Source organism: Podarcis erhardii (assembly GCF_964252035.2).
Source record: "Podarcis erhardii genome assembly, chromosome: 16".
In the NCBI taxonomy this organism is placed as follows: Eukaryota; Metazoa; Chordata; class Lepidosauria; order Squamata; family Lacertidae; genus Podarcis; species Podarcis erhardii.
In genome coordinates this window covers 26,016,594-26,044,449 of record NC_138514.1, presented here as the reverse complement: position 1 = coordinate 26,044,449, position 27,856 = coordinate 26,016,594, and the positions used below count along the sequence as shown (strand labels likewise).

The following is a 27,856-nucleotide window of genomic DNA, read 5'->3' as shown; positions in this document are numbered from 1 at the left end:
AAACTGTGTGGAATGCAGCAAGTCTTTTTATCCATATTTTCTTGAATGAAAGAACCAAGTTTTTAGGCTCCTAAGCTAGCTTCTGGAATGTTTTAATTACATTTATAACCCTCCCTTCCTCCCAAAGGAACATGGGTAGCTTCTGGCTTCCTATTTTATTTATCTAAACGAGATTCACATACTGCTTAATGGCAAGAAACTCTCTAAGAAAAAGCCCCTGCAGGCCCCCAGCAAATTGTAGAGCAGCCTTTGCTGATCAGGTGCTCTCCAGAGGTTCTGGACTACAATTCCCATCAGCCCCTGGGCAGCTGCCTGCTCCTTCCACAGCAGCTAAGGTCGTCTGACAAGGTCCTCCTGGCTGTGCTGCAGCCTGCAGAGACCTGCCTGACTGCGACCAGCGGGAGGACATCCTCATGGAATCGCCTCCCTTCTGAATCAAGACAGGTGCAGAAACAGAGGACCCTTCTGCATCTCACTAAAAACATATTGTCTCCCACCTTTGCTAGACCCTGATACCAGGTGATCACAACAGCTTGAAATATATCTGCTCTGGCCCGATGCCAGCTGCTATTTTATTTATTCTGCAGGTATTTTTGTACACAGCCTTGTGATGCTCAAATACCTAAGAACACAAGAGGAGCCTGCTGGATCAGGCCAGTGGCCCATCTAGTCCAGCATCCTGCTCTCACAGTGGCCACCCAGATGCCTCTTCTGGGAGGCCTGCAAGCAGGACTCAAGCACCACAGCCCTCTCTGTCTCCTCCTGCGGTTTCCAGAACAACTGGTATTCAAAGCATTGCTGCGTCCAACCGCAGAGGCAGAGTAAAGCCATCACAGCTTGCAGACAAGGATAGCCTTCTTATCCTCCATGAACTTGTCTGATGCTTTTTTAAAACCATCCATATCGGTGGCCATCACTGCCTCCTGCGGAAGCAGGTTTCACAGTTCGCTCAGTGCAGCTGCCTCCATGTTCTTGTACCCTCATAGTAAAATTGCTCCCTTCTACAGTGATACCTCTGGTTGTGAACGGGATCCGTTCCGGAGGCCCATTCGCAACATGAAAAGAATGCAACCTGCAGCAGCACACGCGCAGGTTGCGATTCACCACTTCTGTGCATGCGCGTGACACCATTTTGCGCTTCTGCGCATGCGCAAGCAGCGAAACCCAGAAGTAACCCTTTCCGGTACTTCCGGGTCGCCGCGGGACGTAACCTGAAAGAACGTAACATGCAGTATGACTGTATTGAACTGTAACTTTCTGCTCCATAGCCCAAGCTAGCAAAGGTAGAAATACCAATGTAGCATAATGGTTAAAACTATGGTTGGGACTATGACCTGGGAGACTAGGGTTCGAATCCTCACTCAGCCATGAAGCTCACTGGGCAACTTCAAGCGCCACTCACTGCCTCTCAACCTAACCGACCCTCACTGGGTTCTTGCGGGAGATTAAATGAGGAGAGGGGGCAACCGTGTTTGCCACCTTGTACTCCTTGGAGAAAAGGTGGGACAAAAATGCAAGAAATCAATAAATAATAAAAACCTGCTGCTTTAGTTCTTTGCTTAACTTGAGTCGTGGTCTTGGCCCTTCCGGCAGAAAATTCAACCAAAATAATAGAACTGCTATTTGTGTCGTCTTGCAGGGAAATGATGAACGCGCTCGATTTGAAGGACTGCGGTGTCTCCAATTCCAACACGGGAAAGGTGGTAAGGAAGCAGTTTGATCAATTGATGAGAGGCTCTATGGGAGCTACTCCTGGCACAACCCTAGCTTTGGATTCGGCAAAGCTGCTAAAATGAGCAGAGAGGCGGGTTTGGTGCGGCTGGGCCGCGTTACCTTCAGCAGGAGAAGAGAGTTCCCAGGGTGGAGTAAAAATCTCCTTCAAGTCCCTGAGAAGGTTATCAGCACTGAGCTCCTTCCCAAGCTGTCCGGACTTAACGCTGGACTCCTGAGCGGCTGGAACAAATGCAAAAAAGGCAAGGACTCCCAAGGGTGACACAGTTAAGGGAGAGGGAGGAGAGGAGAGACCAAAGATCTGGCAGTTCTCGTTCGCAGACAGGAAGGGAGGCCCTGATGAACTGCAGGTAGTTTTATAGTGTTGGAAGTGTGGGATAGGACTTGCTGAGAAGGGTGTGTGAAGGGGTTAAAACAGGCAGAGAGGGGAATCTCCCAGTGCCTACACTGTCTCTTCCTGCCCTGTCCTTTGAAACTGCAGACTGATACTCTTCGGTTGCAAGCTCTGGCTTCCGCCCCCCCCCCCCCCGGCCATGGCCCCCTTCTTCCAACCCTGCACAGAAAGGCCATCTCAAAAATCATCTCTGCTGAGAACAAAGGACCAAACATGGCTCTCAATGCTGTCATTAGCTGTAGCATTTCCTTTACAATAAAGGTAATGCAGCTGTTATGTTGTGTTGTGGGTTGTGCCCTTTGAGAGCTCTGCTGGCTTATCATAAAATAATATTTTTCAGAGTTAAATGATGACTCAGACCAACTGATTTAAGAGTCTGGAAAGGGCCACAATAATTGCTGTCTACTAATCCAAAAGACTAGTGAAACAGAAAAACCTGAAATCATTACCCAGCTGTTGTTTTTAAAAGCCCCCCTAACCGCTCTCCCCCCTTACCCTTCTTCGCTCCTGGTCGAGATGACGCCCCAAAGAATTTCTTCACCGTCGTCACCTTCCGTGATTTCTCGTTGGTTTTCTTCTCCTCAAACTTGGTGAACGTGAGCGACTGAGCCCCTTGAGGGTGCTGAGTGCTTGCGTAGGCCTCCTCCTCCTCACGCTGAAGCCTGCAACCGGTTGGAGAAAACAGAGCCACAGTTAGTTCCAGCAAGAAGCACTGCTGCTGAGTTTTACCAGCAGCTGGGAACCTCTCCTGTCTCCTCCAGGGTCAGATTCTGGCTCCACAATAAAATCAAGTCACACATTTAAGCATAGCTGTCAACTTTCAGATTTGAAAATAAGGGATCAGCAGCCTCAAAAAAAAAGGGATCAGCAGCCTCACCTGTCCCGGGGACAGTCTATGGGATATCTAACAATCCAGGATAGCAGCGGGAAACGGCGCTGGGATAAGGGAATTTCCCACAAAAAAAGGGAAGGTTGACAGTTATGCATTTAAGCAAGGCTTCTGGCCTACACCTTGCAGCAGGCTGGGAATGGCAATACTATAGACTGCAGTAGGTGTATACCATTTCTGAATGTGCCCCCCGCAAGCAGAAGAATTAGCAGCTCAAGCATAATGGTTTTATCTCGCTCATTTCAGTCTGCCAACTTTCTACTTGCAGAAATTTCATTTATTCATTTGCATCTACAGCACAAGAATGTGATCCCTTTATACTGTGTGAAGGGATATTGAGGTCCATTCCAATGCGTGAGCACACACGCATGTACACACACACACCAAGCGTAAGAATTCTGAAAGCTTTGTTCTACCCTATCCAGACAATTGCCCAACCAACTTTGGTATAAATCTCTGCTTATTTCCCCTTAGCTGTCCCAGGAGGGCTGGAAATGCAAGAACAGAGACAATCAGCTGCTAGACCAAGAACGGAGACAATCAGCTGCTAGATCATATCCAGTGGTGCCTCGGTTCTCAAACGAAATCCGTTCCAGAAGCCCATTCAGCTTCCGAAATGTTCAAAAATCGAGGCATGGCTTCCCATTGGTTGCAAGAGCTTCTGGCACTCAGCGGAAGCTGCGTCACACATTCAGGTTCTGAAAAAAGTTCGAAAATGGAAGCATTTACTTCCGGGTTTTAAGCGTTCAAGAACCAAAACGTATGACAACGCTATACTGCTACATCCTGCAGCAGCAAATTCCACAAGTTAACCATGTGCTATGTGAAAAACCACTTCCAGTTGTCATCCAGTGTTCAGTTTTCTTGGGTCTTCGTTTTATGAGATGAGAGGTGAGAGAGAGAGAGAGAGAGAAACTTCTTCCACTGTGCATAATTTTGTGAATTTCTATGGTTTCCCGGCCTCTCCATTCTTCTGTCTAAACTAAAAAGCCAAAAATGTTGTTCCTCAATGTGCTCCAAACCATTGATCAGTTTGGTTGAAGTAGGCACCCTCTATTTGCCCTCTACAGAAACAGCTGGAGATGTTTTTGGTTCCAATAAGCCAGTTGGATACCACAAGCATCCACTTGTTTTAGTCTTCTTGTAAATGTATATGCTGTTTCGTGTTTTAATTATCTTGTGTGTGAAGAACAACAACTATAGGCCTTATGAAACACTGTGGGGGGGGGTTCTCTGATCAAGGAAAGCTTTTTAAAAGAAAAGGCTGGAAAAGACTCCTTGCCTGAAACCCTGGAGAGCCACTGCCAGTCAGTGTAGGCAATACTGAGATAGAGGGACCAGTGTCCTGATTCAGTATGAGCTGGCTTCCCATGTTCCTTACTGCTTGGGGAACTCTCCACATTGCAGTTTCAGCCCAGCCATGACCAAAACGCCCCCTCTCAGTCACACACACATACACTTCAGCTGTCCCCATCCGATATCCTACCAAAGAACTGACATGTTACTAAGCATTATCTTTGTAGAGGGCTGTTTAAAAAAGCAATTCAAGCCACAGATTAACATGCAATTTGTGGCAATGCTACAAAAGCTGGAGCTAAGCATTTCTCCCTGATGCCAACACCTCCTTACCTCTCAGCCAGCTCCCAGTCCTCCTGGATTTGCTTCTGCCTGGCCTTTTGGTACTCCTCCCTCCAGCACTTGGAGCAGAAGCCCTGCCAAGCCGGGTTGCCATAGTAACCGCATCCTTTCTTGCAGAGCAGTTCGGACTGGTCCACGTGGATGCCTCGGCGTTCCGACTTCAGGCTCATCTTGCTCCTGCTGTGGTGGGAGGGAAAAGGAGGTTGTTTTTAAATGTCACTCAAATAAGTAAAAGTGGGGGAGGTCCTACACAAATCAAAGAAACCAGCTGGGGAAAGTGGCATTTGCAATGCCAGGAATAAAATGCCACACAGCACCTCCCCTCCCTAGTTCCTCAGGAGTTCAAGATAGTTAATAATAAAATGCTACTGGAGCAAAGTCATCTTCCAAGTTGCAGAGCTCCTGTTATGCAATCCTAGAAATCCTTCTTTCTCAACGTGGAGCCCTCCAGATGTTTTGCATTACAACCCTCATCAGTCCCTGCCAGCACAGCTGCATGTTGCTGGGGGACAATGGGAGCTGTAGTTCAAAACATCTGGAGGGCACCAGGATGGGGAAAGATGTCATAGAGTGTTGTAACTAGATAGATTAGCAATGAGTTCCATGAGTCTCGTCTGGAGGAGAAGGCTATCAATGGCTACGAGCGGGGATGGCTCAGCTGTGCCGTCATGGTTGGAGGCAGCAATGCTTCCAGATACCAGCTGCTGGAAGCCACCGCAAGAGATAATGCAGATTTCCCACAGGTATATGGTTGCCCACTGTGAGAACAGGATGCTGGACTAGATGGGCCATTGGCCTGATCCAGCAGGCTCCTCTCATGTTCTTAGAAGGTAATACACTGCAAGATTTAGCAGCAAAAGGAAAAACACACACACACACAGGCCAAGACAGTCCAGAACTTGAGCTATAAACATAAAATGGTCCCAAAAAACAAGATTTAAGGCCAAGCTAAATAGCAGCCTGGCTGGTGGCCAGCTTATCTGCACTGGAAAGAGAGAAAGTCTTGGCACCAAAATCACTATGGGAGGTTGTCAACTATTTCACCAACCTGCCCACCCAAAATATGAGTGCTGTTTGACTGAGGCTATGGCATGCTTTGCATTCAGGGACTGTAATTTTTACACATGCATCCCTCTTATCATGGCAATGCCTAAAGTGGGCAACACAATTATATACAGGGCTATGTGTAGTCTGTGTGTAAAACAGGTCTGTGACTATCGTTCTTCCACCATTCTGGCAGAGATGAGTCAGGCTGCAGAAAAAGCCAGGGGTTCTCCCCCTCCTGCTGTGACCAGCTCACCTCTCCCCCGGTCTCCCAGAACCAGAAGACGGCAAAGCAAAGCCAGAAGAGGGATGAAGAGGGTGGAGCAGACAGGCATGGCGACAAAGTTTCAGATTGCTTGGGATGGAATCAGGGGCGGAGGAGGAGACTTAGGCAACTGTGGAAAGGCCAGGGACCTTCAGTCCGCACAACTGCCTTATAGGAGCAAGATTTACTGGGACGAGTTGCTGTGCTCACTAGACCCGGCCTCCTGAGTTGACCTTGTTTCCTTGAATAAAAAATTAACTCCACTAACACCATGTAATTTATTGCCAACCTGCTCCTGACAGCCAGCGACACACATCCCAAACATGAGAAAAACAGCCTCATGGCATCATGTGATAAGAATATGAGTTCACAGCAATTCAGTATAATTGCAGGAACAAGAGGCCAACTGCGGAAAACTATCAAGACAGCACAGACAGAAAATGCATTATCAGCCACCCTGATAGCTATGAAGTTATCACCAGGACCTAGAAGGAAAAACTGACACTGTCAAGATTTGTCATGCAAGGTAGGCGCTTTTGTGCAACTCACTCAAAGTGTGTCTGCAAGGAGATTATGCAAGGGCTAGTCAAGCAAACTGTGTCCCGCCCAGTGGGTGGAGGCCTGCAAGGACAGTCTGTCATTCCTTCAAATGACCAAAATAAAACAAGTCAGCAAGGAGGGCCCAGTTGGGGCAGGAACTGCGTGCAAAAGCAACCTGCATAGAGCTGGTAGGCAAGGGAAGTGGTCACTTCACAAGATGCAAATATGAAAAATATACAGAGATTAAAACTGGAGGTAGAATGTTCATCCAAAAGGAGAGAGAATCCAAGAGTAGCAGCAGTAACGCCTTTATTGAACTAAACAGTCACCAAGCAAGAAAGCACTGAGTTCCTCAGCATTCTTCTTCAGGTTAGGGGTGTTTTGTTGTTGGTTTTTTTGCTTAACATAAAAAAAAATTGAGAAAGATATAATGCCATTGTACAAGACTGAAGAGCCCCAGAATCTGCACACTTCAAGTTGGAACAGGGGAAGCATCATGCAGAATTACTCAGCTTAGGCCACCCTTGAAGCAAGGGGTTCTCATTCTACCCAACCCAAGACAGGGAAAATATCCTTCTGCCCAAGACGGTGAGAAGCTTCTTGGTTTAGCTGTCCCAGTGACCTCACTCAGAATAAGGGAACTGCACAGGTTCATACAGAACAAGGAACAAACAGAAAATGATTAAGCCTGTCCTAACTAAGCCACGAGAATGCAAGTAAGCCTTCTGCTGTTCCTCAGGAGCAGCTGACAACCAGTGAATGAAAACACTCTTTTTCTAAGTAGGAGGTTGAAAGCAAACTTGGCAGCCCAAGGCTGATGGGGAAAGAGGAGAGCTGCCTTTGCAGGCCTGGAATACATCTAAGAGTGTGCAAATGTTTGCTCGTGCTGAGTCAAACACGCAGAGGCACTCAGGCAGAAGCACTCAGGAATGTCACCAGGCAGAAGCACTCAGGAATGTCACTGGTATGCAAGAAGCCTTGGGAACGGAAAGGACCGGGATGACTTCATCATCAGTATTTTCCATGAATCCTCTGCAGGATCTAGGAGGCAACTCGACTCCACAGCCACACTCAGCACACAGTGGGATAGCTGCCCTTGACCCATCTAATCCAGAAAGGCTGCGCACTGCAACCCCTGACAGGCATTTTGAAAAGGCAGTCAAGTTGTGAGGTCACCAGAGAATCCTGGGGAGGGGCTGAGCTGCCTGCAAGTCAAGACAGCAACCAGAGCGGAAAGCTGTAGGGTTTAAGGTCAGAAGCTCATTTTTATAGGGGCAGCAGTGTCAATCTGCTACAAAAAGAGAAACGGAAACAGTAGCCTTGCAGCATTTCAGCAGCTACATCTGAAAAATGGGGTGGACAAGGGAGGGAAGGGCAAGAGCCCAAGGGGGGAAATCAGTTCCCAGAAAGTCCTCTTTAACACAGTTACCAATCTCTTGCTAGTGACAGAAAGGGGGGTGAGAGAGAGGGCACAAACACAACTGGGTCCTGGATTTAGCCATGTGGTGTCCAAATGCTGATCTTCCGAGCACAGGGTAGGGAATTCAACTTGTACCAGAAAGTCTGGGGTGCACACCTCCACTCAAGGGGGTGGAAGGAACTCTTTAGCAGTTTCACTTTCCAAACCAAAGTAACATACCAACATCAAAATTGTTCTTCCAGCACAAGCCCCTAACATTTCTTCCCCAACGCACCTGCCCTTTTCCGATCTAATAAACTAATCAGCTCCAGATGATTAATCTTCGGAACAAACTGGCTGGAGCCACATCTGCGCTAGAGGCAGCACCAGGCTCAGTGGCCGGGGGAAATGCAAGGGGCAGCAGGCAGGGACAGAGGGAGAGAACTGGGATTCAAGCTGCAGCAAGGACCGAGGAAAGGAAGTTGGCATCTTCCTCTAGTTTTAGAACTCCAAGCATCGTTTTTCTTCAAAAGCGTGAGAGAAACACGAAGAAAAAACACTGGGCAGATTGCCATGCTGATGGGCCACCATCAGCGAAGAGCCACCGTCTCTTCCTGGTACAGCACACTGTGCAGTGTATGCAAAAGGTCCCTTCAGTTATGGGATGCCTTAGGCTGAATCAGTTGGCCCCTTTAGCTCAGAACTGTTTACACTGGCAGCAGCTCTCTAGGGTTTCAGACTCAGGTTTCTCCCAGTGCTACGCAGAGAGGCCAAGGATGGAAGCTGAGCCTTTCTGCGTGCAAAGCAGACACCCTACCACTGAGCTACAGCATTTGCCCTTTAGGAGAACCATAGAATTGTAGAGGTGGAAGGGATCCTTAGGATCATCTAGTCCAACCCCCTGCAATGCAGGAATATGCAGCTGTTCCATAAGGTATCAAACTGGCAACTTTGGCGTTATTAGCACCACGCTCTAAGCAGCCGAACTACCCAGGCTGAACAGATGGGAGAGGACTCTTTATAAGAGACGCTGGACAGCTGCTGCTAGTGAGAGTTAACAGCACTAGGGGACATGAGCCCAGCCAGATGGGTGGGAAATAAATAAATAAATAAATAAATAAATAAATAAATAAATAAATAAATATTATTAACAAGAGTAAGGCATATTCATATGTCCATATACACTTCAGTTTAGTGTGTCTACAGGTAGATTTTTAAATCTGCTCGCAGGACAGAAATGTCTGTTTACCTCCTTATATTCAATTCTCTGTTTACCCCCTAGGAAGCCTCCCCACCCCCTCTACCACCCTTGGGATAAGTGTTAGAAATTAACCAAGCATCTAGCACGTTTTGCGACTGACACTGGCCCAACTGCAACCACATGGAGATATCTGGATGCCATGTTGGCGATAGACATCTCCATCTAGCTGGCCCCTCCAGCTCTCTTAAGCAGATAAGCAGAAGGGCTTCCTTATTGCATTTATATCCTGCCTTTTTCTCCAAGGAACCCATGGTTCACGCCGCTCCTCAGTTAATTCCTCCAATAACCCTGTGAGGTCGTTTAAGAGGCTGTGACTGGCCCAAGGTCACCCAGTGAGCTTCATGACTAAGAGGGGATTTGAACCCTGATCTCCCAGGTCTTAAGTCTGACACTAACCACTACACCACACTGGCTTCCTAGAGTACTTCTGCTATGGGGCAGCTATAAAAATTAAGTAGATGATGAATATGAGGAATGCAAAATGTCACTTAGAGAAGCATATGAAATATGTTCCTTGCAGCTTGAATTTGTTTTATGCTGGATTGTTTTATTTAATGTGTTGTAAACTGCTTGGATATTTTTTCCTTTTTGGGCATGGAACTCCCTGCCACTGGAGATTAGGCTTAAATTTGCCTAGTAGAAGAAACAAACTCAGGCATCAGTTCTTATAATGAGAGCTCTTCCAATGCTGCATTTTATAGGCTAAGGCCCTCAGGAGCAGGAACCTGCCTTCTTGTACGCCTTAAGTACCACTAAACACCTTGTGATGCTACAAAAATAATATTGTTTATCCCAGCTCAGGGAACTCAAGGTGGTGTATGGCCAGGGGTGGGCAGAAAGTAGATTAGGATCTACTGGTAGATCTCTGATTTATAGCAGCAAAGGGTGCTAACTCCCAATTGTTTAACAAAAGCAGTAACTAAAAAAACACCCACACCCACAGCTCATGGAATAACAGAATTGTAGAGTTGAAAGGGACCCTGAGGGTCATCTAGTCCAACCCCCTGCAATGCAGGAATAAAATACTTTCCTAGAAAACACCACTTGGGGAAAAGCAAATAGTGATCTTTTGTGGGTCAGAACATGGGATCCTAATTCTGGTACTGGTTACAAAAATTCCTTGACTGATCACACGCTCAGAATACCTGTTGCTTGGTGTACATGCATCCACCTGAGCTATGATTTTGTCCCCAATCCTCGATATGATTCTTTCCCCACAATTCCATTTGTCTCCTGACAACCACCCTGCAACACTGTCTAGTTTATTATTGCATTTAACAATGATATCAACATAATGCTAAAATAAATAAAATAAATATAATACTGCTAATCATAATAACGTTAAGCTCCAAGCTTATGTTGGGTGCGGGGGCAGCTCCCATGACTCATTTAAAAAGTTTAGACAAATTACTACAATCTACACACACACAGTTAATAAGTTGACAACAAAAAATGATTACCTCCATACCAACAGTTGGAGAACAACATGCTAACTTCCCAAGCAAAAAATAGTAATAAAAATTCTGCATAAGCCTGTAAATCACTATTAAAGTAACTCAAAAACTAATTATACTTAATCACACAACAGTTCTATTTATAGTTTTAAGTTTCCAGTTTATGCAAGAGGGATCTTTGCACTCTTCCTCCAAAGCCAGGGAAGACCAGCCCATCTATAACTGCTTCTTCACCATGATTATTATTTTTAACAGTAATACTAAATTTAATTCCAGTTTTATCTACTGTTGTTAAGTCTTTATATACAATGTAATTACATATTATATATAGAGTGTATAATTGTAGGTAACCTACCATTTGTGGTCATAAAGGACCACCTTGTCCTCAGGGGAGGAGAGAAGTGACCCACTACAGAGCACTTAGGGTGACGTCCAACTCAAAAAGTCAACCACTGAAGTCATTGTTACTCAAGCCCACTGATTTCATTGTAACCAGTCTTGGTCCTACTCAGAGTAGGCTCACTGAAATGAATGGGCATGACTTCCTTAAAGGTAAAGGGACCCCTGACCGTTAGGTCCAGTCGTGGCCAACTTTGGGGTTGCGGCGCTCATCTCACTTTATTGGCTGAGGGAGCCGGTCATGTGGCCAGCATGACTAAGCCGCTTCTGGCGAACCAGAGCAGCGCACGGAAACGCTGTTTACCTTCCCACCGGAGCAGTACCTATTTATCTACTTGCACTTTGATGTGCTTGTGAACTGCTAGGTTGGCAGGAGCTGGGACTGAGCAACGGGAGCTTACCCCGTTGCGGGGATTCGAACCACTGACCTTCTGATCGGCAAGTCCTAGGCTCTTAGGCCCCTTCATTTTGGTGGGTCTGCTCTTGACTGCAGTTTAACTGAAAGCAACTCAACAGATCTACTGCCAGGTACAACTATTACTATTATTAATTTATCCCTTTATAGATCACCTTTCACTTAAGTCTCAAGCACAATGACAGCCATATAATCAAAACAATAGGTTGAAAAACGATTTTAAAAATCAAAGACATGTTTAAAAAGGTAGAGACCTCAAAACATTCACACAGCTGGAAACAGCAACTAACATTTGATAAGATCCATAATGCTAAAATTATTTTTAACAAACGATACCATCATTCACTGATAATATAATGTACAGTTGATCCATAAGTAATAAAGATGTAATAAGGTAAATATAATGCATTAACTGATAAGCACAGAGTTATAGTTAACTTGCAAAATAAAGCCGTCATAAATATGATTTACACAACATAGCTTTCACTTTGATCTTAGCCACATAATACGATGGGTTGCACCCAATTCTAAGCTCTACTCAAAGCTGACCCTGTGAAACCACTGAACCTAACTGAGCCAGTGTTGGTGTAGTGGTTAAAGGGTTGGGCTGAGACCAGGGTTGAAATCCCCATTAAACCTTGCAGCTCCCTGGGTGACCTTGGGCCAGTCCCTGTCTCTCAGCCTAGCCTACCTCACAGGCTCGTTGTGGGGATTACACGGAGAAGGGGGGGAGAAGAACCATGTTCCCCACCTGGAGCTCCTCGGAGGGGAAGAAGGTGGGACATCAATGCAATAGATAACTTAACAATAGCAGGGCCATTCAGTGACAAACACGATAATTACAGCAATTAAAGCTCCCAGATTACTCAGTAAGGAAGGTAGAGATGGGAGGGGGAGGGGGCGGGGTCCTTTCACTAACCTTCCCACCCCACCCAAAACTCCACAGGGTTTTGAAACCCCTTTTCCCCTCCCTCGTCGGCCCCACAGCCAGCCAGACTCACCTGGGGGGCCCTTCGCCGCCTCCTGCGTCTCCTCACCAGCTTGTTTCTCCTTCTTCCTCCTCCTCCTTCCCCCGCCCTTCGGCGTCCTTGCGTCACTTCCGCAACGGGGCAAGCGAAGGGCGGCGCCGGGTGTCCAATCGCCCTGAGCACGTGACGGAGACTGACAGAGGGGCGGGGCGGGGCCGAGGGCGGAACTTCATAGACGCTGTAGAGATATGGGAGTTTGTAGAGATGTAAGTAGCCGCTCACTTCCGGGTCCCCGTGTGGATAGCCCGGATTAATGCGCGTGTGCACGTGTGCATTCATGACGAGCACGAGAACACTTTTGCCTCGTCGCGAAGCCAGCTGTTGGTGCATGTCTCACACATACCCAAAAAGGAGGGAAAAGCGTGAGTGGGAAAAGTTCCCCATTCCTGATATAGATTTTTTTTTTAATAATGAAAGTCAGGGGTTTTTTTTGGGGGGGGGATATTTGGGAGCTGTTTTTACAAACGCACACAGAGAGAAAGATAAGAGTGCTGAGAATTGGGGATACTGTAAAATGTTCTGTACACCATCCTACGCACCTATGCAGCTAAAAGGTAGTTTTGTTGTCTTTTTTTTTAAAAAAAGTTTGTACCCTCTCACCCTGTCTGTTATTATTATCCATTAATATCCCACTCATCTGTTTTGGCATGCACAAGGGGTAGGCATCATTGTTTCCTTTCATATGTTGGACTCCAAGCCCCATCAAGCAGTAGTGGTGTAGTGGTTAGTGTCAGGTTAGGACATGGGACACCTGGGTTCAAATCCCTGCTCAGCCCTATCTCAGCCTAACCTACCTCACAAGGTTGCTGTGAAGAGAAAATGGGAAGTGGGGGGAACAATGTACTCCACCTTGAGCTCCTTGGAAGTAATGGTGGGATATAAAACGTAAAGTAATTATCATTATACCAGCATTGCCAGTTACCAGGAATGGTGACAGTTAGTGTCTGTCAATTGGAGAGCATCATGTTGGCTGGCTGCCAGAACTATTTTAAGAGCTACAGCTTCAAGAACTGATACCTGAGTGTGCTTTTTTCCTCCTCCCTACCTGTCCCTTTTCCCTCATCTTTCATTGCTTTTTTTAGGTTGTAAACCTGAGGACAGAGACTAGCTTGCTGTTGGTTTTTGAAGCTATTCTGGCAGAAAATAAAAGTGGCAGGGGGTCTCCTAAAGGGAGGAGCATATTATGATACCCACCCAGCCCTGCTTTTAGTGTTTGGCAGCCTTAAAAAAAGATAATTGTGAGCTCAGTTAGATAGTGACCATAGTGAGATAATTTATTGCACATTACTGAGACACAACACGTTTCAATACAAAATATGGGCTGTAAAAGGGGAGAGAGGTGAAATAACATACTTGAATGGTTTTATCATTGCAATATCCACTGTTTGAAGACAACAAATAACTCCCACCTTGCAAATCCATTTACATTTCTCATTTTTGCAGAAGGCATTGAAGGTCGTAATGCATAGAGACATCTGGGTAAAATATACTCTTAAAGAAATGTTTTAACAGTCATAATGAATTGCTTGCCAAATCTATTAAAGGAGTATGCTCAGAATCCTTTTTTATCTCCCCATAAACAAACATCAGCTTATTTGTACCGGGAGGGCAGGGGGAGAGGGATGAGAACAATTCATAGAACCCCAGACTACTCTAATCACGTGTCTTCCTGGAAATAATTTCCACTGGGTGGCATTCAATTAAGTTTTACTCAGAGTAAGGTAAAGGTAAAGGTACCCCTACCCTTTACTCAGAGTAGACTCACTGAAATGAATGAACATAAGCCATGCTGGATCAGGCCAACGGCCCATTTAGTGCAGCATCCTTTTCTCACAGTGGCCAACCAGATGCCCCTTTTGGTAAGCACACAAGCAGGATCCAAGCACAAGAGCCCTCTCCCTTCCTGTGGCATCCAGCACCTGGTATTCAGAAGCATTACTGCTTCTGACCATGGAGGCAGAGCATAATCACTGTGGCTTTCAGCCATCGATAGCCCTTTCCTCCGTGAATTTATCCAATCCTCTTTTAAAACCATCTAAATTGGTGGTCATCACTGCCTCCTGTGGCGGAAAGTTCCACAGTTTAATCATGTGCTCTCAATTCAGCCAATAACAGGCCAATCCAATAAAACATCTGGCTGCGATGATCCTGCATGCTCCAATCCCCAAAGAAGCATGCCAGCCATAGCCAAGCTGAGAAAGTTTCCATGCTAACAGTAACTTCTGGCCATGAGATTTGGGGCTGGCTCACTGACACTTCATCAAAGTGCGGGAGAAGTTTCCATCCAGGTATAGTCAACAGCTAAAGCACCCAAAGCAATAAACAGGCACATTTTTTAAAATATATATATAAAACCGTTATTTTTGAATTCATTTAAGAATGCAACCTATGCGGTCTGAACAAGCACCAAGGAGTTAAAAAGAACCACCCAACACCTGCCCTTTGGGGTCAGGGGAGTGGAAATAAATTAAAATTCAACACAAACACGTAAAAGAATTAACCAATACAGACACATAAATAAAGCAGGGATTTAACACAGAGAAAGTTCAGACATTTGTAGAGATAATTCACTTCTGAAACCTCAGCATCTCTGAAAAGTACTTTGTCCTTCTGTCCTGAAGGTCGAAACAGCAGCAAAAAGTCACATGCCAGCAGATGTGGTGTAAAAATAAAGTGCTCCTGTGCACTTCCAACGCCAGGTGGCTACAGAACAGCTAACTATGTCTCCAGGGGTGCAGTTGGAAGATTGTGCAACGGTGTGGCGGTGCCCCCTAGGCAAGTGCAGGCAAGTGAGACCAGCGTGGGCTGAAAAAGGCTTGAATTGCAGGTTAGAGCCCTTCCAAAAACCTCAATACACACCAACTGGCATATACCTCTACTGGGACCCTATGTGTCAGCCACAGTAGCGTGTGTCCTTCCAGAAGGATTTCTCTTCCTTGAAGCAAGAATCACAGGAGAGACCCCAGTTTGCTGCATAGCTATGAATGGAGCTCAAGTTCTCCTGCCAAGATAAGACTCCAGCACGCTATCAGCAGTGCCACCGTTTCTCGGAATGCAGGGCAACAAGGCCATGGAGAAGACGGCAAAACCAGCCAGCTTCCTCTTCCCATGCCCAGTTGGGCTCACCACCATGTGATCTTGAACTCGTAAATGGGGCGCTTGCAGTAGTAGTGGTTGATCAGGTGCTTGTCGCAGACCCCAATGCACTGGTGGTCCACCGTGATGCCCCTGCTGGAGAGGTCCGTCACGATGCAGTGGAGGAGGTCGTACACGTCCGCCACAGCCTCCCAGGGCCCAAAGGACACGTCCACCTCACAGTGGTGCTCAAAGAGCTTGGCCTCGCCCTCACTCCGCTCAAAGCGCAGGGAGTTGAAGAGTGGGCACTCGTAGGGCGTGATGGGCATCTCTTCCTTGAAGACGCAGATCTTCAGCTTGGCAAAGCGGGCCTTCCGCTGCATGGCACGCAGCTTTGCAATCTCCACAATCCGCTCCAGGTGCTCTGAAAAGCAAGGAGGAGAGGTGTGTGAACAAACAAACATTGAGAAGATGCGCGTTCCTCAAACGGATGCCTTCAGATGTTTCAGACTTCAACCTTCCACAGCCCCAACCAGCACAACCAAGCTCCTTTCAGACCAAGTATTATATGGCTGGGATGCAGGTGGCGCTGTGGGTTAAACCACAGAGCCTAGGACTCGCCGATCAGAAGGTCGGCAGTTCGAATCCCCACGACGGGGTGAGCTCCCATTGCTCGGTCCCTGCTCCTGCCAACCTAGCAGTTCAAAAGCACATCAAAGTGCAAGTAGAGAAATAGGTACCACTCCGGCGGGAAGGTAAACGGTGTTTCCGTGTGCTGCTCTGGTTCGACAGAAGCAGCTTAGTCATGCTGGCCACATGACCTGGAAGCTGTATGCCTGCTCCCTCGGCCAATAAAGCGAGATGAGCGCCACAACCCCTGAGTCGGCCACGACTGGACCTAATGGTCAGGGGTCCCTTTACCTTTATTATATGGCTATGCTGGCTGCAGGTGATGGGAGTTGCAGTCAGGGGCAGACCTTAGAAATATGCCACCCTGTGCCATTTGGCACCCTTACGGCACCTGGTGCAACCACACCACTTGCACTGCCCTAAATCTGCCTCTGTTGCAGTTCAAAACATTGGGAGGGTACCATTTCAAAAGCACTCTGGCCTGCTGCAAGACACACCCACAAGCTGCCTGCCCCCACCCCTTCAATTTACCTTTGTAATATGGCATCAAGCCCAGGAAAGCCTGCCGGACTTTTTCTCCTTTGAGGGGCTGGAGCTCCTCAAGAAGGTCTAGCAAGGGTCCAATGGAATAATATTGGGCTTCCTTGTAAACTGCCCTCACGCGTTCCCTTGGAGGCAAGTCGCCAGACCGCAGGAAATTGAGCACATCCCTAAAAAAAGGAAAGGCAGAAGGAACTTGAGTATACAGGTTGGTTGATGGTTCCCAAAACACACACCCCATGAAAAATTACATTGCAGGCAATGTGTTCAAAACTGGGGCTGTAGATCAGCGTTTCCCAAACTGTGCAACTCGTACCTCCAGGAATATGCAAAAGGGTTCAAAGGATATAGGGCAGATGTTTTTTATCTTACTTTATCATACTCTAACTTTTATTAATACTATATACTGCATTTGCTCTAGACTAGGTAATATAATGTCATTAAAGCTAGAATTATCTTCACCCAAGAAACTCCAACTGACCCAAGCAACCCAAGCAGATGCTTAGATCCAACATGTTTCAATGAAGCAGCCATACACCACAGGGGATTCTGGGATGCACATGGTGGAACAAATGATGCAGGCCTTTGGGGCTAGCCCCGAGAGGGAAATTCTCTCAAGGGGAATCATACTGTCTTCATGTTTGTCAAGATAACACTGCACATGTGTTTCAGAGTTTTCAGCCATTTCTATTTTAAAAGTTGGGATACAGGAACAAAACAAGACGGGGTCTATTTGTAGGGTTGCCATATTTCAAAAAATGAAAATCCAGACATAAAAGTTGTTGAGTTTTTTTAGCAAAAAATAATAAAAAAAAATCCCACCATGAGGCTTTGAGCTATTTTTAAGGGAATTTAGCTAAATCTACACTTCCAACATGGCTTCCCATATGTCTGGATTTTCCCGGACATTTCATCCATTTCCACCCAGATGCCATTTCCAAGGGCTGAATCCCAGCTATGTCCGGGAAATTCCAGACGCATGGCAGCACTAATTTAAGTAGCTGACTTAGCAAGGTCAGGATATTACACATTTATTCTGAAACAGGAAGGTCAGCATTCCAAGGGCTGAAGAACCTTTTAATATCCTGTTTCCAGAGGCAAAAGCAGCACAGTCACTTTGACTAATCAATCCTATTAGTGACCACATGCAGCACAAACAAAGGGCATCTGTTACTTGCCGTCTGACCCTGTCCAGCGCTCAAAGTCAGGGCATGAGACGGAAAATCCGAAGGGTGCCCCACCCCATTCCAACCATCTCTTGAGCTGAAGCTCTTCTGCAGTTTCCAGTCATATTATTATTACTGTATTGGCCTGAACATAAGCCTCACTTTCCCCCCAAATTACCACCATGAAAAGTTAAAGCACGGCTTATATTCGTAACCTTATGGTATGCAGCCAGGAACATGGGGCAAACAGCGCCAGGAGCTTGGCAAAGAGGCGCCCACCCCGCGCATAGTCCCCCATCCTCTCCCCCAAGGCTGGGAAGGAAGAGAGCGAGGAAGGGGAAAGGCTGTTGGCAACACAGCACGGCTCCCCCCACTCAGTATGCAGCCAGGAGCAGCGAGGAATGGGGCAGCTTATATTCGGGTATTTTTTCTTTTCTTTTCTTTTCCTCCCTCCAATTTTAAAGGTGCAGCTTATATTCAGGTGTGGCTTATATTTGGGCCAATATGGTATTATTGATTGATTAAACTTATTAGTCACTTTTTTACAAAAGCAACTCAAAGCGATTCTCAGAAAGAATTAAATAGCATTTACATCAAAACTAGCAATAAACAAAACAGATAAAAAAGACATAAAGCAAATTTGCATTTTTAAAAGGCAAGATTAAGACATCCCACCCACTCAAGAGTGCCAGTGTAGTGTACTTTTTTTTTTTTTAGAGTGTCAGACTAGGACCGGGAGACCAGGGTTCAAATCTGCACTCAGCCATGAAGTTCACTAGTTGTGTTGTTGGGCCATTAACTGCCTGTCAGCCTAACCTACTTTGCAGGGTTGTTGTGGGGGATTAAATGAGGCAGGATGAGAACCACATACATCACCTTGGACTCTTTGGAGAAAAAGGTGGGGTTTAAGTTTAATAAAGTAATAAAGAGGCCACAGATAATTAAAAGCCAAAGGCCTGTCAGAAGAGAAATGTTTTTGCCTGGTGCCTAAAAATATGTAATGATGGCACCAGGCAAGCCGCCCTGTGGACAATATTCTACAAATGTGAATCCAGCACGGAAAAGGCCCATTGCCACACTGCTACCCTCTGGATCTCCCTACCACCCAAAAAAGCACTCAAAATCCAACCACAGGAATATGTCAGGAAGCCCTGGTCCAGCAGAGTGCAGACATTCTGACCACAAACAGCTCCACCAACATTGTCCTTCAAAACAATTACCCCGAGTTCTTAGAATAACAGCAGCACAGACTTGTAAAGTTAGAACGGACTCCAAAGGTCATCTGCTCCAACCCACTGCAGCAAAGGAATCACAGCGAAAGAATCTCTGGCAGTCATCCAACCTCGTCTTAAAAACCCCAAATGAAGGAGTCCACCACCTTCTGAGAGAGTCCGTTCCACTGTTGCACAGCTCTTCCCATGAGAAGGTTCTTTCTCATGTTTAGTTGGAATCTCCTTTCTTGGAAGTCTAGATGCCACCTTGCCAGCTGCTGTTCTTTGGCCGCCTAGAGCAATTCCCCTTATGCCTATGGGAACATGAGTGCGAAGGTAGAAGGGGCATACAGATCACACTACCTCCAAGGGACAGAGGAACCGCCTTGCTCCTGGAGCTTTTGTAGCTAAGGGAGTGCCGCAGGCAAAGAAGACATACCCAAAGAACTTCCCGTCTCGGTCAATAAAGTATCTCCCCTCCGCATCTGTTGGGATGTAGTGTCGGCCACTGAACATAGCCGAGAGCATTGTGTCTTCGTAGCGCCGCAGTGTTGACAACCTGGTAGTGAAATAAGCTCCTCCAACATTCAGTGGAACCACTTCAGGGAACTGGGAGGAAGAAACAATTTTTGTCGAAATTCAGCATGTAGGTTGGCTGTATCATTTCCCATCACTTGAAAAATTTACGCTTGCCCAATAAAACTTCCCAATCTTCCCCATGCCCTATATCCTACCCAAATCTGCCCCCTAGAACAGATTTAGGGGGTATGCAGTTCCTTGCAGTGATGGATCAAGTTAATTCAGGCTGCACTGAATACAAACAAGCCAGTGTGGAGAAAGTGGATGAACATTTTTCTCCCTCTTTTTATACTTTTGATTTTTATTTTATTGCATCTGTATCCCAAATTTTCCTCCAAGGAACTCAAGGTGCCATACATAGTTTTCCTCCTCTCCATTTTATCCTCACAACAACCCTGTGAGGTAGGTTAAACTGAGAGGTAATGACTGCCCCTAAAGTCACCCACTGTGAGAGCTTCATGGCCAAGTGGGGATTTGAACCCTGGTCTCCAAGGTCTGAGACGCTAACCACTACACCATGCTGGCTCTCAGAATACTAGAGACTGATTGGGTAATCTTAGGAAGCTGAAGGGTGAGAGATTCAGGGCAGGCAAAAGAGAGGACTTTGTCACACGCTGCAGAAATCCCTGCTGCAAGATATGGGCAATGGCCACCAGCTCAGAGAGTATTAAAAGGGGACTAGACAAATTTGAGAAGAGGGAAGTGGTCTATCATTGGCTATATTTTACTTCTTTAAGCGAGTGTATATCTTTCCTTCCTAATTACTAATCTATTTACACAATAAAATAACATGAGCAAAACAGTAAAATCAGTTAAGAACAATAAAAAAGATGAACTTAGGGCAGATAAAAGCAAGGGGACAGCTTGAAATTTTAAAAAAACACTAAAAAAAAACCCCACAAGGGGGTAGTTTAACTATGTGCTCTGTGAAGAATGGCGTTGTTTTTTTTACCTGTTCTTAATCTTCCACCCTTCAGTTTCATTGGATGTCCACGAGTTCTAGTGTTATGAGAGAGGCAGAAAATATTTTCTCTATCCACTTTCCCCATGTCATGTATAATTTTATAAACTTGTATTTTGCCACCTCTTACTCACCTTTTCTCTAAACTAAAGAGTCCCAAATGTTGCACTTTTTCTTCATACTGATACATCATCAACTGCCTGAAGTATCTTAGGAGATGCTTCAAGGGGTAAAGGTAAAGGGACCCCTGACCGTTAAATCCAATCGTGGACGACTCTGGGTTTGCAGTGCTCATCTCGCTTTACTGGCTGAGGGAGCCGGCGTTTATTCTCAGACAGCTTCCGGGTCATGTGGCCAGCATAACTAAGCCACTTCTGGCAAACCAGAGCAGCACACGGAAACGCTGTTTACCTTCCTGCCAGAGCAGTACCTATTTATCTACTTGCACTTTGACGTGCTTTCGAACTGCTAGGTTGGCAGGATCTGGGACCAAGCAACGGGAGCTCACCCGTCGCAGGGATTTGAACCGCCGACCTTCGGATCGGCAAGCCCAAGGCTCAGTGGTTTAGACCACAGCGCCACCCGTGTCCCTTCAAGGGGTAGCCCCACACAAAGCAGCAATCCAGCCTATGGCACATGCCTTCAGGTCTGAAATTCCCAGTTGGTGCACCAGTCTCAGATAGGTCAATGTACCTTGAACCATAGCTGCTGTCTAACCATGAAGCACCAAAACACAGTGCAGGTTCACTCCCACCCCTATATGGCATTCCCAGGCTCAGGATGTCACTGGGTACCAGTTGCAGGGGAGCAACAGCAAGAGAGAGAGCTGTCACCTTGCTGCCCTGTACATGGTGGGTTTCATGGAGGCGCCTGGTCGGCTACTGCAGAAGGCAGGATGCACGGGGCTAGGTGGACCTTTGGACTGATCCTGCAGGGCTCCTCTTAGGCTCATGTCACTGCTCAAAAATGACTCAGCAGCAGATGACTTTGTGTAGAAGGCAGAAGCAGGAGGCAGACTGTGAGGAGACAAGGAAGGGTGGTACTGGCAGAGTCAGAGAGAGGGCAAGCGATCAGTCGCTCTGGGCTGGCACTTGCACCCAGTTCTGCACATCCATCTCCAAGATCAGCTGGAGCTGCAGACTGCAGGGGTTTTCAACTATTCAAGAGCACTAACAGAACTGCAAGCCACCAAGCAAACACAGCTTAGCAGGAGTTTGTAAGTATCCTGTTTTCCCTCAGCTGCAAAAACAGGACAGTCATGTGATGTGCCCAGTGGACTGATATCTGCTCAATTGCTCATTTTGTGCCCAGACTCCACCTGTCAACCCCTAGTTGGGTGTATAGAACATGCTAACGCCAGGAAACCTAACAAGTCTGAATATTCCTAACTTACACTGAGTTTTCTCAGTCGTGAAGCTGGAAAAACCTTAGCAGCCAGGGTATTAAAAATGCTAGGTATAAACACTTTTTTAAAATCAAAGTTGTTTTGAAAGTCATGATTTGTGAATAGCTTCTAGTTCACCCCACCCTTCAAGCTCAGGGTGGGTTACAAAAACAAGAATATACATTACTTTTATATACATACTTTTAAAAAGTAAGTCCATTTAGGGCAGTTTTTCCCAAACTTTTTTGCCCCCCCCCCTTGGTTCCATACATTCAACCATACCGTACCCTATAAAAAACATTATTCAGAATAGTGGTTTACACAACCCACTCCAGCAGATAAAAACAGAATAAAATTCAAAACAGTAACAATTGCCCAGTTACTCAAAATCCAATTAACACTATTGAGTTTAATCCAATCAACAAAACTGCTGAACTTGAATAGTCATTTACACCTCCAGCATCCCCCTGCCACCCCCTTGCCTCTTAGTGCCTCCCTAGGTAATCCCACCACTCTGCCCAGGGGGTGGTACCACCCACTTTGGGAACCACTGATTCTGGGGCTTGACCCTGCCCCCACCGCTACAAGCCAGGCTGAAAGCAGAGTATTGTTTCTGAAGCTGATCCTCAGTGTTGCTCTGGAGAAGCCTCCAGGGAGAGGACCATTCCAGCGGCAGCCCCTGAAAACTGAAGCAACCAGGGTGCCAAAGGCACCAGCTCACTCACCTGCTGAGGCAGGAGGGACAGGGTATGCTCTGCCTGGGTGGCCGTCGGCGTGGCAGGTTCTTGAGAGTCATCCTCCGCATCCGAACTCGACATGGCATCGCTCACTTTCGTCTGCCCCGTGACTACCACCATCCCTCCGGCTCTTGTAAGCAGGTCTGCTGGGCGGGCAGCCGTGGCAAAGCTGGCAGGGAGACAAGGGCCATGTTCATTGGGATGGGAGACCACAGCAGGGGAGGGGGCGCTTTCCTTAATAAAGAAAGGCCACTGAGGGGCAGCAGGCGCCCAGAGATGCTCCACGCCAACCCTTTACGAGTGTCATTGCTATTCTCAGGAGTGAGTCACAACACACAGGACTGTTCTATCTGCTGCCAGTCAGGAGCACACGCGCACGCGGGGAGGGGATCCAATTTGCACAGCAGCGCCAAGAAACCTCCCTGTCAGCTTTCGCAGCCAGAGACTCCCTCACTGGAGGAGACAGCCGCTCTTATTGGCCGCCTAACCAGCTCAACCTGCTCTCAGCTGCCCAGGCTGTCATTTTACTTGCTCAAATCTGATTAGCTGCTGGGGACACCTGCTGCTGAGCAGCCATTTGGCAATCCACACAGCTGTCAACCGAAGGTGCTGTCTGACTGGTTCAGCATGCGCTTGGCCACGCCCCCATTGCCTGTGGTTTCCCCAACACCACACTGCCCCTCCAAGCCCCTTTTGAAATGGACAAAGGAAAGCATTCCTTGCCCGATCCACAGAGTTCCACCAAGATTATTAATAGTGGGGAAACTGGGGAAATTGGGGGGGGGGTTGGCAGCAGCATAGAAATTCAGAATCAAGTTAGGCATACTAATGGTCAATCAGAAAAGAGATGGGGACTCAATTTTTAAGTTAGCTTAACCTGGGTTCTGACATGCATGCAGAGATCGCTGAAATTGCTTCTTATAACCATTTCATTTCTCGGTCGTCCAGACAAATCCTGACATGTAACGGAGCAGAACGTCAGCACTGCAAGCAACTGGCACTGGAATAAGGAGGTTTGCCTGAACGTCTGAAATGAAAGTAAGTCAGCTGGACTGATTGCAAGGGGATCCGTTTGTACTACAGAATGAATTTCCAACCCCTGCACTTCAGGCTGGAGGAGACACAAACTGGCTATTTTTCTCTCTAGATGGCAAAAAGGCATGAGCCTACATGAGGGAATCGGGCAAAGTTACCACATGGACACAAAAAGGCAATCAAAACAGCAGCTCTCAAGGAGTCAGTACATTGCAGGACAGTGAGCTCAAAGCCAGCACAATTTTGGCCAGCAATGTCCCAAATAAATTCATCCGATTTCATCGTAATGAAATCTATTGATATCTTTTACAGTCCACATCAAATGGGCAAACAGAATACACCTCTCTGCACTTTATTTATTTATTTATTTATTTATTTATTTATTTATTTATTTGCAGAGATTTCCTCTCATTTCATCTGTTTCAGAGCCCCAAACTGGTAAGCTGCAAAGGTCTGGTGTGCAGCTTCATTGAAACTACTGTTCTAAATTGAGCTTGAAAGACAGTCTCATCTAATTGATTCCATTACGTAGGAAGATGTTCTCCCAATTTACAATTCACTTACCATTAGATCACTTCCTCATAATGCCTCAACAAGCAATTTTGTCACCTCTCCACATAGCAGGATAAATCATTTCCTACAACTGATGTTGGGTGGTTAGAGTTAGCCTGTTGCAGTGAAAACAAATCTTGTGGCACCTTAAAAGCTAACACATTTTTAAAGGCAAGAGCTTCCCACAAGAGTTTGTCATAAAATAAATTTAAAAGTCTTCAAAATGCCACAGAAATCATTGTTGTTTTCTGCTACCTGCAAGATTTCCTTGTTGCTGTGAAAATTGCTGCCCAGCTGAAAGAATATTTCAAATGTCAACTTTCAGATGGAAGAACTTAGCAATAAAATTGTTCTTACTTGATTTAGAAAGACCTTAACCCCTTCATTTTTTTTAAATGATGCAAGGGACCACCAGACACAAATCTCTCAGCTACCACTGATTCCATTCTCTGCTTAAGGAGGGGGGAAATATTCAAACCAACCTTCAAGACATCCCATATGTCTGGCACTGCTTTGAAACTGCAGTGCTGACCCTTAGGAATTTGAAATATTTCTCCAGCTGTTATTCTGGCATATTTTGTTTAATGTGATGCAGTCCCAAGAAGACAAGAAGCTATGCCCTTAGATCATGAGCCTCTGAGTGGGCAAAGGGAATGTCTGTCAAAACATAGTAAATAAAGGATCACACTGAATAGCCAGGGGAATAGGTAGGTTTCTCTCAACAGCACAGAAATATAGCAAATTTCAAAGAGGAAGGATTGTAGCTCGGTGATAGAACACCAGCTTGCGAAAGATCCCAGTTTCAATTTCTGGAATCTCCAAGAAGGGCTGAGAATCTACACTGCCTGGAACTGCCAGCACTAAGCTAGAATCACTATAAAGCTCAAGGTTGGTCCACACACTATTTCCACCTCTCCACTGTATCTTCACAACAACCCTGTGGTTAAGCTGAGATATAGTGACTGCTCCAATGGTCACCCAATAAACTTCATGGCTGACTTGGTGGTGATTAGAAGCCTAGTATCCCTGATCGTAATCCAGCACTCTAACCACTATACCAGACATAGGCAAACTCGGCCCTCCAGATGTTTTGGAACTACAACTCCCATCATCCTTGACCACTGGTCCTGTTAGGTAGGGGTGATGGGAGTTGTAGTCCCAAAACATCTGGAGGGCCGAGTTTGCCTATGCCTGCACTACACCATACTTAGAGCTGCCATTTCCCTGACATTACAAAGGTGGAACTGATGCCTGGGGAAATTTCCAAAAGGTGGCACTTTGTTCTGGACCTTAGATCGGTGGCCTCCTTACACAGTGGTCTTTAAAGTCTTCTACTCTGCTGTTGCCCACCACCTATAGATCAGTCTAAAGTTCTTACATAAAGACAGTGGAGACTAGTCCATTAGGGCAAATGGGGCAGCACATCACCACTCTGTCTGTCCACATCCAGCCCTGATCTGCCTGTCTTCTTACTTACAACCAGCCCAGGAGGTGGCCTAGCTGGCAGCCTCCTCTTCTTCCTTAATCTCAGTGCTGCCCTTGTCAAACTCAGCAGGGAGGAAGAGAATAGGAGCAAAAATAGGATGAGTTGGCCCTGCCTGTTATTGGTTCTGGCTGCACCTTCTGTTGGGCTCCCTGCCTTCTGCCCCATCAGCCCCAATGGGCACCACCTGCCACTGTTAGTAAAGTTCTCACAAAGGGAATGCACAGTCATTCCATCTGAGTGAATTAGCAGAAAGGGCTGCTCAGGAGGCTCAACAAAAGTGAAGCAGAGCCAGTTTGGTTTATGGCTCTTTTTTGCTTCAGCCATAAGGGACCAAAGGAGCTACTTTTCTTCCTCCTCTGTTGTCCAGGGGGAGCAGAGTGCAGATCACAACACCAGTCTTGCCCACAGGGTCCTGGACGCAGGTGCACCAATTATATGGATGATGAGAGGCAAGGCGGCTCCAGGCTGTTTTTCAGCTGGGTATCGCAACAGGTGTGGTGTGCCACTGTGCTAGACAGACCTGTTGTGTATCAGAGCCACTAAAGTTGTGATAAAGCCACACAGCCTGTGCCAGCAGAATAGTCCCTGTATATGCCCCGCAAAATTGCATGTATATAGCCATTGGTTCCCAAACTTCTTCTCTCCCTCACCCAAGGGACAATTTGAAAACTGCCAACTTGGTTGACGTAAGACCTCGGCAACCGAAGTTCAAATGCCCATACAGCCACAACACTCTACTAGGCAACATTGGCTAACCACTATCTTTCAGCCTATTGTACCTCACTGGGCCACTGCACAAATAAAATGGGGACAGGCCGCTTTGCCACTTTGAGCTCCTTGAAGGAAAGGTGGGCTATAAATGCAATAAATAAAATTTAAAAAAAAAACTAATTTTTTTTTTTAAAAACCTCTGCCCGGAGAAACATGCCACACTCAACCCACACTCACAGATCTAAAAGATCAAACTATGTATAGCCTGTATTTCTCTGGCTTTAGATGATAAAGGGCAGAGAGATGCCACACAAAGAAAAGAGAGGGGACACAAAATTGACCGCCCTTTTCCAAATCTATATCCAGGAGATTGTTTTAGATTTTTCTCTGCATTGTTTTTATGCTGGTTTTAATGAGTATATTTCTTTATTGTGGTTTAGTCGTTTTTAGATACTGTTTTGTTTTGTTTTAAAAAGGGGTTGGAAAGAAATAAATTTATTCCCCCCTTTTTTCTCTAACGAGCTCAATGCAGCATTTGTGGTTCTCTCCGCCATTTAATCCCCACAGCAACCCTGTGAGGCAGTGACTGGCGTAAGGTCACCCAGCGGAGCATCATGGCCAAGCAGAGGGAGTTTGAACCCTGGCCTCCCAGGTCCTGCTCCAACACTCTAACCACTATCCCAATAGCCCACACAATATCACTATGCCACCCTGGCTGATTATTTGCTTAACTACAACTCGAATAGTCCTCTAACCACCAGCCTTAGTGGCTGGGGCTAATGGGAGCTGGAGACCAGTTACATATGCGGACCCAAGTTTGAGCCAGTGGCGCCCAGGAGGTGGTCCAATGGGGAGTGGGGTGGCAAATGCTTCGCCCTCCTTTCTTCTGCCCTCTCTCCACCCACCCATAGTTAATGGGCTTCCTTTCTGGGTCGGACGCCAAAAAGGGGGAATCACCAGCAGGATCTCCCCCACTTAATAACAGGCAACAATGCCTCACCCGCAAAAGGGGCGATCTACTAATATGTACCTCCAGATGGACTCATTTAAAGAGAGGGGGCGTGGCCATGACACCTCGCCCTCTGTCCCCGCCCTCTCCGAAGAAGGGGAGGGGCCATGTTGCCACAGCAACCTCCCCTCCAGCCCCGCCTTCGCCCTCACCTGTCTGGTTTTCCCTCCGTGGGGAAATGACGGCGCTTCACTCCTCCTCAGCGCGTCCCACCTTAAGTATATATATATTTATTCCCCACCCCCGACCCCCTCACGCGAGGCCCACCAGCACCTCCTCAGTGCCTGTCAGCTTCGCGCCTGTCAGCTTATGCGCATGCGTGC

General features: G+C 46.6%; 2 protein-coding genes across 9 annotated transcripts in view; both read right to left on the bottom strand.

The window, feature by feature from the left end:
- Positions 1 to 12,532, bottom strand: part of RABGEF1 (RAB guanine nucleotide exchange factor 1) — a 28,846-nt gene extending 16,314 nt beyond the window's left edge. For 2 of the 6 annotated variants that reach the window (XM_081843584.1, XM_081843587.1), the window contains exons 1-3: positions 12,431 to 12,532; positions 4,644 to 4,832; positions 2,621 to 2,787 (exon numbers count right to left, since the gene is read on the bottom strand). In XM_081843584.1, coding sequence (XP_081699710.1) covers positions 2,621 to 2,787; positions 4,644 to 4,822 — 346 coding nt within the window. In that variant the 5' untranslated portion in view covers positions 4,823 to 4,832; positions 12,431 to 12,532. Of the gene's footprint in view, positions 1 to 2,620; positions 2,788 to 4,643; positions 4,833 to 12,426 lie in introns of all 6 variants that reach the window. The other 4 variants (XM_081843588.1, XM_081843589.1, XM_081843585.1 and 1 more) reach the window with 4 other exon arrangements.
- Positions 12,533 to 13,710: 1,178 nt separating this feature from the next.
- On the bottom strand, positions 13,711 to 27,824 carry KCTD7 (potassium channel tetramerization domain containing 7). Of its 3 annotated transcripts, none has more exons than XM_081843831.1 (6): positions 27,686 to 27,824; positions 23,618 to 23,767; positions 22,729 to 22,909; positions 19,519 to 19,688; positions 16,694 to 16,872; positions 13,711 to 15,956 (listed from the first exon to the last, which is right to left on the bottom strand). In XM_081843831.1, exons 2-6 carry the CDS (start codon positions 23,629 to 23,631, stop codon positions 15,580 to 15,582), a joined length of 921 nt encoding a protein of 306 aa, XP_081699957.1. In that variant the 5' UTR covers positions 23,632 to 23,767; positions 27,686 to 27,824; the 3' UTR covers positions 13,711 to 15,579. The 3 variants fall into 3 exon arrangements, with proteins under 3 accessions (XP_081699957.1, XP_081699958.1, XP_081699959.1); XM_081843832.1 differs by lacking the exon at positions 27,686 to 27,824 and adding an exon at positions 24,740 to 25,392 and having other exon boundaries at positions 23,618 to 24,481; XM_081843833.1 differs by lacking the exon at positions 23,618 to 23,767 and having other exon boundaries at positions 27,686 to 27,808.
- Between the last annotated feature and the right edge of the window lie 32 nt (positions 27,825 to 27,856).

What these genes read in the sequence shown, in the direction of transcription:
- KCTD7 (XM_081843831.1), bottom strand. An exon ending in CGAGACGGGAAGTTCTTTGG is followed by an intron (nt 16,873 to 19,518) that starts GTATGTCTTCTT and finishes TCCTTTTTTTAG; the next exon opens with GGATGTGCTCAATTTCCTGC. An exon ending in CTTGATGCCATATTACAAAG is followed by an intron (nt 15,957 to 16,693) that starts GTAAATTGAAGG and finishes CTTGCTTTTCAG; the next exon opens with AGCACCTGGAGCGGATTGTG.